Source organism: Mesitornis unicolor, unplaced genomic scaffold, assembly GCF_000695765.1.
Source record: "Mesitornis unicolor isolate BGI_N332 unplaced genomic scaffold, ASM69576v1 scaffold48773, whole genome shotgun sequence".
NCBI lineage: Eukaryota > Metazoa > Chordata > Aves > Mesitornithiformes > Mesitornithidae > Mesitornis > Mesitornis unicolor.
In genome coordinates, this window is record NW_010177631.1 from 17,007 (window position 1) to 36,079 (window position 19,073).

The 19,073-nt window shown below is 38.5% G+C and overlaps 1 protein-coding gene across 2 annotated transcripts in view; it reads left to right on the top strand.

The window, feature by feature from the left end:
* The window catches only part of LOC104538815 (multidrug resistance protein 1-like), a 31,745-nt gene that overhangs the window by 1,082 nt on the left and 11,590 nt on the right, over window positions 1–19,073 (top strand). For both annotated transcript variants that reach the window (XM_010182152.1, XM_010182153.1), the window contains 14 exons: window positions 244–397; window positions 840–906; window positions 1,142–1,333; window positions 2,414–2,585; window positions 3,538–3,662; window positions 5,964–6,141; window positions 7,115–7,228; window positions 8,101–8,211; window positions 10,568–10,693; window positions 11,847–12,050; window positions 13,270–13,440; window positions 16,009–16,170; window positions 16,666–16,902; window positions 18,891–19,037. In XM_010182152.1, the coding sequence (XP_010180454.1) occupies window positions 277–397; window positions 840–906; window positions 1,142–1,333; window positions 2,414–2,585; window positions 3,538–3,662; window positions 5,964–6,141; window positions 7,115–7,228; window positions 8,101–8,211; window positions 10,568–10,693; window positions 11,847–12,050; window positions 13,270–13,440; window positions 16,009–16,170; window positions 16,666–16,902; window positions 18,891–19,037 (2,127 nt within the window). In that variant the 5' untranslated portion in view covers window positions 244–276. The remainder of the gene's footprint in view (window positions 1–243; window positions 398–839; window positions 907–1,141; window positions 1,334–2,413; window positions 2,586–3,537; window positions 3,663–5,963; window positions 6,142–7,114; window positions 7,229–8,100; window positions 8,212–10,567; window positions 10,694–11,846; window positions 12,051–13,269; window positions 13,441–16,008; window positions 16,171–16,665; window positions 16,903–18,890; window positions 19,038–19,073) is intronic.

Below are 19,073 nucleotides of genomic sequence, written 5' to 3' on the forward strand. Positions count from 1 at the left end.
ACCACATGTCCTGCCAATATCCCTTAGCAGCCCTACTTAATACTGATTTGAAGATGTATAGGGCCTAATACAAAATTCTTCTCATGTTCTGAATTTGCCTTCAGTTAGAATATTGGTGCTGTTTAGGATACACTGGTAGAAACAAAGCATGTTCTTTAAGTCTGTTGTACTGTAAGATATACAAGAAGAGTAAGCATAACATCACTTTTTTTTCCCCCCTATTTTTTTTTTATGTTCACGTAGTTTCGCTATGCTGATTGGGTGGATGTCCTTTTGATGATGGTTGGTTTGATAGCAGCTGCTGCAAATGGTACTGGTATGCCGCTTATGATCATTGTCTTTGGAGAGATGACAAACAGCTTTGTGTTAAGCGGCATAAAATCAAACATGTCAGAAGGTAAGAAGTTAAAATTGGACTTCTCTACATTCTCGTTACATTTTGCTACAGGGCCTAAATTTTTTCCCCAGACTATGCACTGGTGCACATCCTAACAATTTTCCAAATGAGGAAAATTCATCCTGCTGTGAATGACTCAATTGTTTTAGTCAATCTTTAATGGTTTGAACAGGACAAAAGCAGTGCCTTTGTTGTGCTTTTTATGAATGAACATCAACTTCTACGATATAGTAAGAAGCATGACCACCTTGTCTATCTTCAGTCATCCGGCACTGTAATTCCTAGAAGTTCAGGAAAAATAAACATGTATTTGCCAAATGATTTTGTATTTTGCAAAACCCCATTGCAAAATACAAAACTTTCCCAAACTGATGACTCTAGATTGCCATGATTTATCTTTTGCATATAATACTTTCAAAAATATTGCTATTTTTCCCCACAGACACTTCAGTGAATAGTTCCAGCTGTCCATCAATTCCAGGCATAGATATAGAAGCTGAAATGACCAAGTAAGTGTCTATGTAGTTATCTTGTTAACAGAATATTGGGGGAATTTCTTTTACTGAATTTTCCTTTGGAGCAGAAACCAAATGTTTGCCTTCTCAAAAAAGTTTCCCAATAATGTATCACAGGCTTCAGTATTAACTTTGATGGCATAAATGAAGACTAATTGTTGCTTTGTGTGTTTAACTTCTCTCACAGGGCTAGAGTGGGGTCACAGGGCTTTGTGTTCCCTTATCACAGGTTTGCTTACTACTATGTGGGAATTGGCTTCGCTGTGTTGATCCTGAGCACCATCCAAGTATGGACATTCTTGATTGCTGCTACGAGGCAGACAGCCAGAATCCGGCAGAAGTTTTTTTTTGCAGTGCTCCATCAAGAGATGGCTTGGTTTGATAATACCCAGATAGGAACACTCAACACCAGACTAACAGAGTGAGGGCTCTATTCTCTTTTTATCCCCTTAAGTATGGCATTTAAAAGAAAACTGCTGTTTATCTTCTGTGGAATAGCTTATAGAGAGGGGAAAAAAAACCTAAAAAAAAAAAAACCCACAAAAAAAAAATCAGACCTGAAGTGTGAAATATTACAGCTCTGAAGGATAAGTTCATTATTCTTTTCCACTTCATTTGTCCAGTTTCTGTGATCTATGCATTGGAAGGATTTTTGCTGTCAAATGCCTGACACCAATTTTCTAATGTCCATGGAGTACATGGCAGACAGTACTAGATAAACAGCTCTGCTGTCTCCAGCTAGTTTACAAACACTGGAAGCTCTGACACTTTACTGAATGAAAATGAGCTTGCATTTACATCCAGCCAGATCTCAGGCTGGAGTCTGTCCAGTCAGTTAAAGTCTTTGGAGCTTTTCCATAGACTTAAATAGACTTAGGGATGAGAACTGTAAGCCCCAAGATGCAATGGGGCTATATGTATGAACACAGAGTTTTTTTTCTGGATTTTAGAAGAAAAGCTTAAATGAAACTGCTCTCAGCTCTAATATCCCTATGTGTTGAGAAAATGGGGAAGGAAATTTGTCCAAAAAACAGAGGCTTTTCCAAATAATAACTTTTCTGATAGGAGATAACTCTTTATTGATGTCTGTAGCCAAAATTAAGTACATAAAATGCATCAGAGCTGAGCAGAAGGAATCGTTTGGAGATGGTCATAGGAGTTGAGGAGGCTGTTTGGCTGCTATTTATTTGTATTGCTCCATTTGGATTCTGGATAAGGAAACTAGGTCATTTGTGACCTAGTGACAGGGCACAGAAAAAGCAGAGAATTAGGGAAAATACAGAAAATTAGTCCTAAAAAACAGGAGGTTTCTGCTGTATTTTGGCCACACAAGAGACTAATGGTACTGCTCAGTAGCTGTGGTTAGAAATTTCGCTGTGCCAGTTAGGAAATGGCAAAGCTGCTGACATTGGGCCACACAGCAAGAAACAGCAGGGAAGGGAGTTAGAATGAAAAGCATTCAAAGCTAACAAATCTTTTTTATTAATATTATTATTTAAAGTGACATCAACACCATCCACGAAGGCATCGGAGACAAGATCTGTATATTTGTACAGTTTTTTGCCACGTTTCTGGTGGGGATTATTATAGGATTCATCTACGGGTGGAAGCTGACACTGGTGATTTTGTCAATCAGCCCTCTGCTTGCTGCATCAGCAGCAGTATGGTCAACTGTAAGTGTGTGGGGATTTATGAACAAAACAAACCAGAAAATAATGGCAACACTTATGGAATAAACCTCCTGTGGTTTCTGAGTTGGGAGGTTGACCCCATGTTTACTTTATGAATTCCACTCTTCCTGTAGCTTTTCTCTGGGTTCCCAAGCATGTACTTTCATGTCATATTCCTTCTGTCCACCTACTCCACCCTTATGCCATGCAGCAGACGGATAATCTGCATCAGAGCATCTTCCACGCACAGCAAGTTCCTCCTAATACAAATGCCTTTCAAGCTCTTTGCATTCGCACATATGCAATACCACATCTATTGCAAATAACTTACAGTTTCATGCTGTGTACAGAGTAAGGCCTAGGACATATACAACTGCTGCAGACTGGAGTGATACAAATTAGTGAAATATCTGGAGAGGTTTCCTTTTCAGATAGATAACAAGGGGAAAATGTTTCCCTAATGTAGCCACATTAATGGGTACAGTTTGTACTCCGGAGTGGTAACTTGCTGATAATATTATGTGTTTTTTCCTACTTGAAGCATTTCAAATAAGCTAGGAAGAAGCGCATAAGAAGCTTTAATGTGGCTGCCTTACTTACTTCAATGTCTACTCTTGCTCTAGCTTCTGAACACCTCAGACACCCCGCAGAGCAGCTATGGCCCATCTGTCTAATCCTACATACATCGTAGTGTTGTCCGTAGCTTGTCTCCATCTTGAGAGGGAAGTGGGTCAGTCATGAAGCTTATCTGGTGCTTGCATGGTCTTTCACTTTAATGAGGATGCAATGAGAGAATGAGATGGATTATGGGGAAATTCAGGTCACAGAAAGTAGTTGACCCCTTCTTTCCTAAAACCTTGTCTTGTGCCTTGAACATTGATCATTCTGTATTGACTAATACAGTGTGTATACCCTTTTAGCAGGCTGTAATGACATCTGTTTTTCAACTTTCCAGCTCCTGGCATCCCTTACTGCCAAAGAACTGTCTGCTTATGCCAAAGCAGGAGCTGTGGCAGAAGAAATTTTGACAGCCATCAGGACTGTTGTGGCTTTCAATGGACAGCAAAAGGCATTAGCAAAGTAAGATTTTTTAAAATAATAATTACATTTAAAATATGGAGAAGTAGTTTGGCTGTGGGTCAGGTTCGTGATTTGTCGGGGGGCAGGGAGGTTGGAGGGACAGAGGGAATGGGATTCTCCTTAGTGTCATTTTAACCTTCTATAAGTGGACAGTCCATTTGAAAATAAAGGTGTGTAAATAGACCAAATCGGAGAATACAGGCTATTTTGTGTTATCTCCTCAGCATAGACTCAGATTTCTCTTCTGATTGAGATCTGAAGTTGAATTCAAAATGAAAGGGGTGAGAAGGTTATCTTTACCTGTAGTCAAATGCAGCAAAGCATGTGATTAATTGCTTAACTTCTAGTACATGTGCACTGCTGTTCTGATCTTTGATTAATGAGCTTATATTTAAGCTTCACTGGACAACAGCCTTAAGTAAAATCACATCACTGGCTTTTATTACTTTAATGATTTGCTCATAACACTAATAGTTTACCTAATCCAGTGTTGGCCCTAGTCACATGTAAAAGGTGACGTGGATATGGCTGACTACAAACTTACTCACATGTTGTAAACAATAATATTCAGTATACAAATACAGAGCATCACCAATACCATGCAGTTGGGAAAGACAAACCAAAACAATTCATGAATCACTTCTATCTTTTGTGTGAATTTTCTAAGGTGACATTAGCCTCAGCTTGGGGTCCTACAGCCTGCTTCTGCATTTCTCTTAAGTTGCAACAATATTAAGAACCTTTCTACTTACATGGTAAAGGTAAAAAAGCCATGAGATGGCCTAGATCTGTTGTTCCCCATCTCCCCATCTTCTTTTTGGGCCCTGCAAATACCGGTGTCTTAAAATTCAATGGGTAGGACCTGCTTCAAACTAGTTTTTCTTCTTTTTTACTGAGGTCCGGAGACAAAATAGCTGGTACCTAGGTAACTTCATGCCAGAAGACCTTTTTTTTTTTTCCCACGATTGACCAGTCAGCCTCTACCACAGCTCCACCTCCATTTAATGTAAAAAAAGCATGAAACGGTTGGCTCCCCTCAGAACTACTTCTACCAGGGACAAACTGCTGCCAGGGACTGACTAGGATGTTCTGCAGACTGTGGTTAGTGACTCCTACACAGCTTTAGAACAATAGCCTCAAAAGTTAAGAAAAGCAACCTTTTACTGTGCCTTTTACTGTCTCCACTGACCACAAGTGTTTACACTTGCAAGGGACCTTCAGTCACCTGCTTCTGGCAGTGGCTTAACTCTTCCTCTGTAGTCAAGTGATCACACGTATTTGTTACTATGCTTAAATTCAGCTCTCATTTCTCTGGAGGACCTACAATGCTGCTAACTCAAAGGTAGGGCTTGATTTTCAAGAACACAACCAAGACAAAAGTTCTAGATATATTTGAATAACTTCTACAACATTAGTAGCATGTGAGCAGTTTATATGAACAAAATTAATGCACATTGTTTTGAGATTCCTTCCTGGCTGACTGAATGTAATGTCTTCCTATTATGGAGAAATTTTGTGCAGAAAATATGTATTGGGGAAAAAATTACAAGCTGCTGAGCATGTCACTAACAAGTAAAAAGATACACTATTCCAAGGCTATGCTTTCCATAGTGAGCTTGAGTAGGTGAAAGCTGGAAACTATGAATAAATATTAGCTATGCCTAGAAGAAATAGTTTTCTCACTGAGCTTGTCAGCCTTTGTACTGGTCTTCTGTGTTCACTTGTTTGCTATATTGCTATATTAATCAGGTAACTTAACCTAAGGGAAAAATTCCTGACTTCCCAGAATGGCAAGTAAGAGAACAACTCTAGTGTTGGAGAGAGCTCTGGCTTCTATTAATTACCCTGCCTATATCTATAGTGCCTGAGGGCTGGTTTTGGTTTTGCCTTTTGTAAATGTGGAAGACTAAATCTTACCTTTGATAGGTAATGTTGATAAAACTTTTTCAAGATTTCCTTTCAGAACTAACGCAAACAAATGGCTCAGGAGTGGTATCTTGTCTTCCATCATGATAATGAAGTCATGCTCATACTCAACTGCTTTCTAAGTATGTCTACTATAGCATTATGGAACATTATGTTGTCAGCATATGTTAGAGCAGGTTTATTCAAAGGAATTACATCCCTACTAGATCTCTGGGGGGGGAAATATTAAATAAAAATCCATATTCTCTTTGTGAGACTTTAATTGCTTTTATAGCAGAAAACTATTTTTAACTATGTTAAAAAGGGCACTGGGAGAAATCAATCAGAATGGTATGTGGTACCTGTCAAATTAATGGTTTCCTTATCCACTTTCAGATACGATGCTAACTTAGAGATGGCTAGAAGTGTTGGAGTGAAAAAATCCATTACCACCAATACATCTTTAGGTGTTTCAGAATTTTTTATCTTTGGATCCTATGCACTTGCATTTTGGTATGGAACTAAGCTCACTGCAGAGGAGGAAGAAAATTATGACATTGGCCGCGTGTTAATTGTAAGTACAGAAATGCAGCTTTGAAAAGCACTCTGTAATTCCAAGGAAATAGTTATGCAAATAGTGTATATAATTATTTTCATTTTCTGCCAAGTGCTTGCTAAATTGGCTGTTAGAGACTCACCTGGTATAAGAGAACTTAAAAGAAGGCATTCATCTTACCAATCTTTTGATATAACAAGTTTAAACAGGGCACCTTGAATTCCCACTCAAATCAACATAGAGGCAAAAGCACCTGCACTTTTCTCACTTGCCTTAGACCCTGTCGAATGGCAAGATGAACAACCTAGAGCTGGTGATTAGGGAGCAAAGATAAATAACCTGAGCTGCCAGCAAAATTCTATCTAGATGCTAGGGTTAAATGAATCCTACTGGTGTGCTGAATGTGTACTGCAAAGTCCTCAAGATCTCAATTAGCCACAATGTCATCTTTGAATTTTGCTGTGGTTTAGTTGCAAGTGTTTACCATGTATTACCAATACGTTTAAGTAGGTATTGGTTTTGGGATATTTAGCTATCTTCTTGCCATCAAAAACTAAGCTGTGTGCTTAACTTTCACACTCAAGAGACTTCTGATGAGTTCTTCTCAGTATGGTTCCTCACAGCAAGTAAATTGTGTGTTGGTCCCAGAGGTGGGATTTAATTTAAGAAAATCTGGATTGAACTTAGGTTAGTCCTCCTAACTTTAGAAACATCTGGAAAGGAACAGAAAAAGATAACTTTTTTCTATTTGTAGATTATAGAAAATGCAAAAGCATTAAAAAGAAAAGCAAATCGTGCCATTAAAACATGTGTCAGTAGCTACCGTTCACCGCAGGGAAATGGGGAGTGGATCAGAGCAATTGTGAAATGCACTTTTCACTTTTCTATTTCATTCTCCTGAAAGGGTGCACCAGAAAGATGGGCATTTAACAGCCAGGCACTGACAGCTCTTATCACTGGTAACTGTGATGCTTTCCTCCATCTCCTGCAGGTGTTCTTCTCCGTGCTTGTTGGAGCCTTCTCCCTGGGTCAGGCGGCTCCCAACCTGGAGAGTGTGTTTAATGCACGTGGGGCTGCCTATGAAGTATATCAGATTATCAATAAGGTAAGTATTTAAACAGAAAAGAAACCTTTGTTTCATTCTTTTCCCTGGGAGGGGGATGAAGGTTTATTTTTTGTCCTTGAGAAAGGTTACAAAAGCACTCAATCTTTAACCTATGAAGTCTATAGATGCCTACCACTGAAACCCATAATATTTCCATTCATATCAAGAAAACTGCCTCTTTATTTGTTTTAATGAGAGTTGGGAAAGCTGGTATTCGTATCTGAGATTTATGGATACGGTATTTCTCTAATATTAGACTTGCAACTGCAGAGGGAAAGTAGTAAGGCACTATGCTGTTTTTTAAAAAAATGTGTATTAATTTCAGCTGAACTGGGTTTTGCTTTGTGGGGAATAGTTGGTTGGGAGGGGATTAATAATGCTATTGAAAGCTATAATAATATAAAGCTACAGTGTTGACGATGCTATGAAAAAGGGTTTCCACGCTGTTGTTGTCTCGATCTTGCTGTGTTATGCAGCAATTGGATATCTGTATATATAAAACATCTTAAACAAATAGGACTAGAAAATTCATACAGAAATGGCTACATGGTATTTCTTGATGTAAGTACAGAACTCTCCTATATGGACATCTGAGAAGCATGTTTTGGCTACAAGATAGTAAAGTTCTGCAATTACAGATTTTCTACTGTAAATTTTGTTGCATTTGAAAATGTGTATTTGTCAAAGCAGAATTCACAGTTAGCTGTTCCCCTGCATTCAGCATCCTGCAAGTAAAAGGCAGCAGCTCTCCAATGGTGTGCTGCAGTGTAAACCAGCAGCTTAGGAATTAAAGGAGAGAATGATTTACCCAGCTGAAATACCAGTTCCAGAAGTGTAATAACCAGCCATATATTTCAAAAACCTCTTTCCAGAAGCGGCTTATAGATAGCAGTTCTAAGGAAGGCTACAAACCAGAGAAGCTCACAGGAGAAATTGAATTCAGAAACATCCATTTCCATTACCCATCCAGACCTGATGCTAAAGTAAGTGTTCATTTTAGATTAATCTACTGTACTGTAATTCTGCAGGCTATGTCCATATTATTTCTCTAATCTGGTTGTTGAATGCAAAATGCATTCCTATCTTGGGAGATTGCACACTACTGCTTAAAAAAAATGTCTGAAGACAAAGCTCTAGATATATTTCCACTGTCTTCCTGTTCACCGTTCTCATATGCTGAATAAAGCTAAGAAGAATGTGTTGCTTCTACTCTGAATTTCTGTGAACAAGAGCTCTGATAAACAAAATAAGATCTTTTTTCAAGATCTGTCATTAGAACTTCCAGACCTTATACAGTTAAATCCAGAAGTTGCTCTTTCCAGTCCCTGCTTGTTCTGCATTGCTGTGATAGCCCATGTGAAAAGTGACCTGAGAGATAGGCTTGACAACAATCATGCTATCAAATGGATTGAAAGATATAATCCTAAATACGTATTTGGAAGTCAAATATTATTCTGGACAGATGTCAAAATTGCTGTTCCGTAAACAGATGTTCCTATTCTTTGCCAGTTGAACTTCTCCCAGTAAGCATATTGTGCAGTGCTATGTATGCCATGTCATGGTGTTCTGCTTCTGCGGTAATACAGTTGATTTGACCTCTCTACTATATTCAACAGTTTATAATCTTTTGAAGACATTGACACAGGTGAAAGGAAAAGATATTTGCTGCTGTTGTTACTTGATGAAGAAAAAAGTAGAAATAAAGATTTCAAATGTCAACAACTAAAAGCTGGATATGACAATTAAGGGGTGAGAATGAGGAAGTTCATATTACTGTGACTATTTCTTCAGCTGGCTCTTCCAACTCAATCATCTGAGGTCTGTCCCATCTGCTTTCAGGGCACAGAGGCTGCTGAGGGACAGGCCCAGAGCTAGGCTTTCTGCCTGACTGAAGTCAGTGCAATGCATCTTCTTTCATTCTTGGCTCAGAAATCAGAAGTGACAGAGCAGACTCTTCATCTTTCTTCCTAAAAATGCTATTTAGCTGATGAGTTATGTTATGGGTCTGCAAGCCAAATGGGAGTGAAATAAGAAATATTTTGTCATCCTTCCCAAATCTACTGAGTCAGCAGCTCTCCCTACTATGCATATCAATGTTATTTAATAGACCCAAAAGGAATCAGCAAACATGTATAGAAATTACCCATAATCTCTCGAGCAATTGATGCAACACAGTGTAATCTGCCTTGTCCAGGCTAAGCCAAATAGGAGATCTAAGGGGTCTAGTTATAGTCAGTTTTAATCTTGACAATACCTTGCCTGGTAAAAGAGAGTTAGAAATAGTTTGTTAGGTGACTGTGACTATGTGTATCTGGAGAAATTATGGTATCCAGAATATAGTTCTTGCTTGATAATGCAGGCACCAGGATATCAACTTCTTGGAGATACAAACCCTGCTGGATGTTACTCAGAGAGAGGAGAGCAATATTGCAACTATTTTAATCTCTCATTGCAAAAACATGTGTAGGAAAAAAATCAGCCTGGCATAAACAAGAAGAGTTACCATAGCAGCCAAATAATGTGGCAACTACACAGCATTACTCAAATATGACATGGACATCTTTTGAGGTAAAACGTTCCTAAATGTGAAAATGGCAACAAAGATATCATTAATCTGTCACTATTCCCCACGTTGCTGAGGCTGTTAACAATAAGGATTGGGATTTATTAAGCGCTTTCCAGAAGTTACCTTGACAAATAGCCATTTATATTCTAAAAATAGAAGAAAGCAGGCTTGTTTCTCAGCAATAATGTTTAGCACCTTAGAAACATGTATCTGTGAGATTTGTAACTAAGTGTTGTTCCATTGTCTAAGCACTGGAAAATGGAGGTCAGCAGGAGAACATAAGACACAGAGCCTGCTACCAGATCACACAAATTGAAGAAAATGAGCCGTCAAGTTTAGAGTACTGTGGCAGTGTCTATATTAGTTGGTCTAAGTGTGCTGGGGAATTTTCCCAGGCACTGGAATGCAATGGTCTGTGCAAGTGAACTCTTAAAATGTTTCTTGGCATGAACTTGGCCTGTTCCAGCTATCAATCTTTCCACATAATTCCCAGGCTTGGTTTGATGGCCAGAAGGATCCAGCAACTATTCCCAAAAGGCAAGTTGCATGTAGCCACTTTGTTGCAAAGGCCAATACACTTCACAAGCATAGATGCAGGCTCTTTTGTATCAGTGCCCCAGAATTTTCCCCAGTACAATTAACTTACCAATACTGCCATACCTTCAGACTATACACCTTACTACTGCCTTGATTATTGCTACAGTTACTTTGACAGACTGTTCTCTAATCAAACTTGTCAAACTAAGGCATACTTCTTCTTTTTATCTCCCTAGATCCTCAAAGGTCTAAATTTGAAAGTTCAAACCGGGAAGACCATTGCATTAGTTGGTGCCAGTGGCTGTGGAAAAAGCACTACTTTTCAGTTACTTCAGAGATTCTACGACCCTGTCCAAGGAGAAGTGAGTGCCTGCAAGTGAACTGTAAAAACTGAGAGCTCTTAGGATAAGCACGGGTTTCCCACATTGACTGAACCTTGATTTTTATTTTTTATTGAATTTGAGTGTATCTCTGCATAGTTCAGTGTTTCTGCGATTTAAATTTCAAATTAAGTATCTTCTCCTGTTGGCTTGACTTCATTATTCTCCTCCTTCTTGTAGTACTGTGCCAGAAGTAGTAAATACCACAAATCTTTGAATAGATGGAAGATCTGAATTTAAAATTATTTTCACCAACAATTGGCTTTTAAGGTTCTGCAAACTTTTTTAAACAAAGAGTGCTCTGCTGTATTTTGTTTCCTTTCCATTGAAAGTAAACTAAAACCTGGAGAGACGTTTCTTATTTTAAATGGTTGTTTTCTTGGCTCATTTTTCTCTATCTTACTTTATCTATCCCCAAGGTTTCTATCATCACACATTATATGTCTACTCTTCCACTAAACATTAGATGTCATCAGTAAATCATAAATTCTCTTGTAAGAAATTTCCAGAGGAAAATAAACTATGTATTTTAAAGGAAAATGTTCTTTTGATACTTAATATTTGAAGAATGTTACTTAGTAGTTGTTACCAGTAGTTGGAATGAGACACGCATTTCAAATACTGAACACTAAACTATCACTATATAATGTATCAAGTCAGCTATCTACTGTCAATGTAACCAATTCTTAAACTTTAGTGTTTCTGGGGTTATTCATTCCTGCCCCCATGCCTCAGTTCACTGTTCCTCCTTTGTGCTAAAGTCAGTCTTCATAGGACCACGTTGCAAATGATCTAGGTTAAAAATAACTTCCCCTTCTTTTTTTAGTCAACTTAGATTATTTCTTTGATCTGGTGTAAAGCACAGCCACAGAGGCAATTGTGTAGCTGCAACTGCAAGAGCAGCAAACCATCCTGATGTCTTCTCTGCTTATGTTATTCCTCACCATTTTTCTAGCTTGTGCAAGGGATGTAAAAATGACACTTGTAACTTTTCCCCCAGCATAGTTTTCTACTAAAGACAATTATTTCTTTCTTTTTTGTCCTTGTAGCTGAACTTAATCAAGTAGTAGTAAACTGATTTATTATTAACAGAATGCATTTCTTCAACTTCTTTGACATACACTTTTCTTCTCAGATTACCTTAGATGGTCAGGATATTCGGACGTTTAATGTAAAATGGCTGCGAGAGAATATTGGTATTGTGAGCCAGGAGCCTGTTTTGTTTGCAACAACAATAGCCGAGAACATTCGCTACGGTCGTGAAGATATTTCTGATGTTGAAATTGAGCAAGCAGCCAAGGAAGCCAATGCTTTTGACTTTATATCTAGGCTACCTGATGTGAGTTCATGAACTTCTTTTGAGTCTAAGAATGAAAAGTCCACTTAGGTTGGTGTCTTGTTTCTAAGAGGGAGAGCATGGGAACTTAAGTTGTAGTATTATTTCCCAAAATACTCTTCTAGCCTCCATCAGCTTTCAATTCAGGGACTTTTTGGGCCTTTGATTGCCCTCAAACGGTTTATGCATAAGTCTGGAAAAAATGTCAGTGCCTTAACTCAGAAGAAAGCAAGATGCACAGCTATATTACCATCCCTACCCATCTCACAAGGCGTGGGAAGAATTGGGCTATTAAAGAGAAGATCCAGAAATCCAAAATCCTTTGTTAGGAACTGTCTGTGAAAACGTGGAGTGGAAGTAAATTAAGTATGCCTTGAATCAAGATCACTTTTAGCAACTGGGAGCTTGAGCTCTCCCTCTGCGTGAGATTCACAGCTTTGAGCCCTCTTGTAGCAGTAGGTGCTTTACTCTCTTCAGGGTGGAGGTGCTAAGTGAGATCAGTCATTCAAAGCACATGCTCAGGAATGGATGATAAGTACTTCCTTTTGGTCCTGCAGCTAAAAAGCTGTGGAAAAAGTGCCCACCTGGTATTTGATTTCAATTTCTTCTACTAGCTCAGAGAGCTTGACCCCCATCTCACAAGCATGTGCCATTTCCAGCTTGTCAGTTTGTGCCAAGGTTCCCTCTTCTCAAGAAGAGTTATTTGATCATATTTACTCTTAAGTAGCTATGTAATGAAAGACTGCAGTGTACTTTGAGACTTGCCAGTTTGAACTGAATTACACAGTCAATAGAAACTGAGCCATGGCTCCAAGGGGGGGCGTTTCGGGTTTGGAGGAGGCATTGCTAGATGTCCTGGTAGGTCTCTATGATCCTAGCCCTGTTGGAAAGGTAGGCAGTCCTCAGCAAATGCAGAGATGTCTTTTACAGGCTTGTCTTGAGAAAACCCAGGGTTTAGAGCACTCTCTGAATGAGTAGTAAAGATCGAGAGTTTAAAGACTCATAAGTTTAAAGTTAGGCATGTAAACTATGAAATGGGGGTAGGAGGGCTTGGCTAAAGGCTTAGATGGATGGGTGTAGTTGTGTGTTTGCTCTGCCCACGTGCAAGTCATCTGGATAACGCCACCTCTCGTTTAGAAGCTGAGTACTTATGATTACACAGAGAAGCAGGGATTTCATTTGAAAAACTCCAGAACTTCAGTTTTGTTTTCTCCTTTTTCAGAAATTTAACACCATGGTAGGGGAAAGAGGGGCTCAGCTGAGTGGGGGACAGAAGCAGCGAATAGCAATTGCCCGTGCCCTGGCAAGAAATCCCAAGATTCTTCTTCTGGATGAAGCTACATCTGCACTAGATACTCAGAGTGAATCCATAGTGCAAGCAGCTCTTGATAAGGTAGGAGTCATATTATTGAAGCTACCAGTCACCAAGAAAAAGTGCAACAACACTCAATAAAAAATAATATACCATTTTCACTGTAGGTTTCCATTGGAATAAAGAACACTGGAAAATAAATTCTGGATAGATGTTTCAATTTCAGGGTTTTAACAGGGAGTTTAAATTATCTAAAATTTATTTAGGAACCTTTCTATTTCTTTTCAGGGCTTTTTTAGCATTATAGTTAACTGCCAAGACACTTGCGCTCATGTGTAATTGTAACTTAGGCCTCCTGAGCTTCCTCTCTCAAATCACAATTGTTCACTTGCTGGTGAAATATGGATGATACTTAATCAAGGCAAGACACGAGGACTGAATGGTCTTTTCAGGCAGATTAATAGAAATGTATAGTATAATATTCCTAGTATTCATTCTTCATTGAACTATTGCTTCATAATTTTCAGAAAGCTTTCGGGATTTAGCCATTTTCTTTCTTTACAGAGAGAATGCAAATCAGACCCCACACAGAACAAAAAGCTGAGCCAGTTACAAATACCAAGTCTCTGTCCCCTTCATGTTTTTTATCAGCCCCACAACTCTCAAGTGAGAACTACTGAAAAGCAGAGCTGTCAGAGCTTGTACCCATGCCTCTGTCCCACCAGCTCATGGTCCCTTCCTCACAGCCTTCCTTTGTCAGCAGTCTACACCAGGATGTACTGGAGCCTGAGGGCTTTGATTAAAAAATAATTTAATGGTGGAGCTCTAATGTTGTTTCATTTATCTGATTCTTATTTTACTGTATTTTTTAAGGTTAAGTGAAAAAATCTGCCTTTCATTTCAGTAGTTTTGACCAGAGTGAAATGAGTTACAAGTATGGCTCAAGGGACATACAGTCAACTTCATTGTTGGTCAGCTTAAACCTGAGGTAAAATGTAGCTGTTGATTATATTCACATGACTATACTGATAGTATAGAGGTAAAAAGTGGATGCAAATATAATATTCATCTGATCTAATCTGAATATATAAATGATACTATTGCTGCAAAGTTAAGTACTAAAAGATTGCCACTTCAGCCATAATTTAACTGCCTTCTGCACAGTCTTTAATTCCGTGATCAAATAGTAACCTTTTCCAGAAGCTTATTGCTTCATTTAGTGCGTAACATAGAGATCACTCAGTTAAGGTCACTGTTCTATATAATCTCACTTATCCTTCAGCATGTTCCCAGAACACACCAAAATGAGCCTTGAATCATAATTTAGTCATCTTTTCACAGCTTTTTGATGTCCATCAATGTCGTGTCCAAATGGGATTTACAAATTTCTTTTCAACATCCCTGAATGGAAAAAGTTGTGCTAATATCATTCATTATTTTCACAGCTGAGCAGCAGAGATAATAACCTCACAAATGCACACCACTTTCAAGCATTCATCTGCAGATGCATGCAGTCTGATGTTTTTCAGATAAATTTGCATCTTTTATAGGATTTTGCTTGTGCTGATCACAGCTCCCAGCTGCAGTGATGAAGGCCCTGCAACTCTGCACATTAGGACACAGGCATGAAAACTGCACAGAAACAGACTTCCTGTGACAGGCTTTGAGTGACTTGTATCAAATCCATGAGAACTTGATGGCATGTGTAGCAAAAGAATCCAAATCTCCATGGAAGCATCCATGTACTGAAACTGTCCTCATTACCTCCATGCCCCTGTTTCTGTGCACATATGCTATACAACTGCTGTACCAAGTCACTTCCAGCAGACTCCTCGACTGCAGAACTTATTTGTTGATGAGGTCTTCTTGGATTTCTCTTCCTGCCCCCAAGCCACTGTCTGCTCCAGGCGTTAGGGAGGAGTGAAGCCACTCTCTCCAGCAGCCGCAAGCTGGCATGTGCTCCTTTGTTGCATGAGGACCGTGCACGTCACTGGTCTGCCTGTGGGAGCTGGAGAGGGATGGAGCATGAAACCTGCAGGCTGAGGCTTTGGTGCCTGCCAATTCCCAGCAAAGCCCTGCAGGGAATGTATTAGTTAAAAATTTGAGTTGTAGCTTATTTCAAAAGACTGGGAGAGAGCTTCAGGGAGTGGCTAAAATCCATTTTTGATCCCAGATGTGCTCCATTCCTCTATGCTTTCCTGCTTAGTCTTGTCAGAAGTCATGTTAATGTTATACTTCCAAAAATGTGTAAGGACAGTATATAAAGAAAATACTCTCTTCTTATATGCTTAAATTGCTCACCACATTTCCCTCCCACGAGTGCAAACACATGGAAACACTTTATGGGCAACTTTAGCTCAAGTTTGGTAAGAAGTCAAGAAACCTTAATTACAGACTTTAATACCTGCATTACCTGTCTAATAAGATTAATGTGGTATTCTCTGCCTGAATTAGGTAAGTTAAAGTGTCCTTAGGCTGCTAAACAAGAGACATGAAAACAGGAACAAAAATCTTTGATTTTGGAAAAAAGAATTATTTTTAAAGTTTGGATTTATTCTATATTATAAATGCCTAAAATAATTTGGTTGTATTTCTGTGCTGTTTTCTTGCACATTTTAATGTAAACTGCTTTTGTTACTTTTCTACAAGGCTCGGACTGGACGTACCACCATTGTAATTGCTCACAGACTGTCTACCATCAGGACTGCTGACACTATTGCTGGGTTTGAGAAAGGCGTTGTGGTTGAACAGGGAACACATAGTGAACTCATGTTACAGAAGGGAGTCTACTATTACCTTGTGATGCAGCAGGTAAGGGCAAATTTATTTATTTTCTTTCTTCATTTTACAAAGTTGCACAATGCTGGTATGTGGAGCCATTTTTTCCTCTGTAGTTCCTGCATGTTGTCAGCTGGCAGCTGCTCAGTCACTCTGATCTGGGCACGGACACAGGCTTGGAATTCTTGGGGGTTTTACCCATAAAAGCATTTCACATTTACACAATCCAATATGTCAAAAACATAAGTGAGTTGAAGGCACAGACTACATAATTATGGCATAACCACAGAACTGTTAAATTCCAGGTGGATTCCATAGACTGCTTAAAGAGAGAAAACAGGAATTAAAAAAAATTCGGGAGCAAATAGACTATTGCTCTGCCATTACAGACTGAAATATATGTGGCCTATGGGCAACAATGATCACATGGTTGAAACAGGAGTACTTGTATGGAAAAATAAAAAAATATTACTCTTTCTTCTCCCCACTCAAAATATCTTGTGATTGTGTATTCTGAATTCTCACTAGGGTTGTAGCAATAATGTTCAAGATGTGATATCAGAAGAAAGTGAAGACACAGAGACTGAGGAATATGAGGAAAATGACAGTAATAAACCTGTGGAGAAGCTGACTCTTCAGGATCACTTTGAAGAATTGGTGATCACTGGGAGAGGCAGCATTCAAAGAAGATCCAGCAGATATAAAGGCAAGAGGTGCTCTTTTAAGAAAAAGTCTTCTGGAAAAAAGAAAAAAAAAGAGCTGAAGGTTGGTATTAAAATTTCAGTTTAGAATTTTAGTGATAACATGTAAGTATAAACACAAAGGACATAATTTTAACTACTCTTAGCTGGCTGCCATGAAACCTTTACTCTGGTGCTATTACAGTTGGTACCTACTTGGCTGAGTATATGTCCTAGGAATATGAGGACAGCCATTAATGTCTTACCAAAAACACACTTTTTAACACTATTGACTTAGTGTGGAGCTGGAAAAAAACACATGTTGTTGATTTGTTATGCTCCATAAAATTAAATGTAACATTTCAGTGTTACTGATGTTTTAATTCTATCTAATTAAAATAACTTGTGAGATTTCATTTGCAGGATTCCTTACTTCCTGGTACTCACTGCTGCAAATACTGGTAGATAGTGTAATCCTGGGTTGTGCATACCAGGTTTTAAGGCACTTTGGAATATCATATTACTTTTATGCCAAACAAAAAAAAAAATCAAAATCCTAACATTTTGAAGTATATTCTAAATAAAGGTACCATTCTCTCTTTCTCTCTCTCAGTCTTAGTATATACTGTAACACATCCAGTTCTGGAGGGTTTTCTTTTTTCAGATAAAAAACTTTAATTGGCAAATGTCATAGAGGTGTAAAAGTCACATAGGAAGTTCAGACTTTAGAAACCGAATGTTGAATTGTCAACGTTGGATTAAACTTGCTCAAGGCAATCAATAACAGCAGATTTTTAGAGGACTCAGAATTTGGGTAGGCAGCTCAATAGAAATTCGGTTTTATGTTTTTTCTGATTTTGTGCTGCTTGAACCACAGCATTTTTTGGATGAAATATATTGGAAGAGTTGTTTAGTGGGTTTGGGTTTTTCAAATGTGTTTTTTATACCTGATTTCAGGACCCTTGTTGTGAATAAATAAAACTGTCAACTCTCAAGTAAAACCATGGATCCTTTTAAATTTACAGAAGATAGGATCTCATCTGTAACACAGCATCTGTTTATTTGAAATACTTGTGTTATGTGTCTTAGTGTACTTTTATAACTATTTGTATTCCTTCTTACTAAATTATAGCTTCCAGCTAATACATATTTCAGATAGTACAAAAGAACTGCATCCATTCCTATTATCACAAAAAAATTATGCAACTTCAAAAGATCTTTTTGTGTATTAATAATGCAGATGACTTTGTCAGAGGAAGTGGTAGATGTTCATGCTCAAGACTTCAGTATTCATCACACTCACAAAAAAATAAGAAATCTAGCATTCAGCTGTTGCAATTATTTATTTCAGAAAGCTCAACCCACTTTTATTGCTGAGGTTTAGCTACCCCCATTCAGCATTCAAAATATGGGATAAAATAACCAGGAAGCAAGAGCAACTTACTCATAATCCTGCCTAATATTTTGCCTCATTTTCAATGTTTTAATTTTTCGCTTTTCCAGAAATCCCCCTGTGGAGGCATAGACACTTGAACAAATTAGTAAAGCAGAACAGGGCATTTTTTTGTACTTTCAAAGGAGACTCAGGCTAACTGACTACTACATATGCCTCATTCATGCTGTTGGTAATAATGCATAGGCTATAGTTTGAAAAAAGATGACCTCTCTACCCAGCTGTATTACTGACAGCCCACCAGCATTTAGCTGAACTGGAGGGATCTTTTCTGTGCTCTGAACACTAAGACTTTTAGTTCTTTATAAAGATTCAAGTGTTAAAGTTGCCATTCATGGTGACCAGTCCTAGCTGACTTTCAATGAACTGTCCCGGCCCTTCTCCCCTCATGACTTAGCCTTTTGTTAAATTTTTGGCTTCCAAATTTTACAGTGCAGTTGAAGTTCTAGGATATGAAACAGCAAAGCTGCAGATCTCCAATATGTTTGCTCATTCCGAGTGCACAGAGAGGGCTTTCAGTAATATACTGAGATGACTCACTACACTACATCTAATGAACACCCACTGTCTAGGGAATTTCACATTTCCAAGGAACACTTGCAACCTTCTCTTTCCTGTAGGAAGAAAATCTCCCTGCTGTGCCTTACTCGAGAATCCTGGCTCTGAACAAACCTGAGTGGCTGTATGTACTGCTAGGAGTTATTGCTGCTGCCATCTCTGGTGGGGTGCATCCTGCATTTGCTGTTATATTTGGAAAAATCATTGGTGTAAGTTTTGGGTTTGGTTGGGTTTTGTTTGTTTGT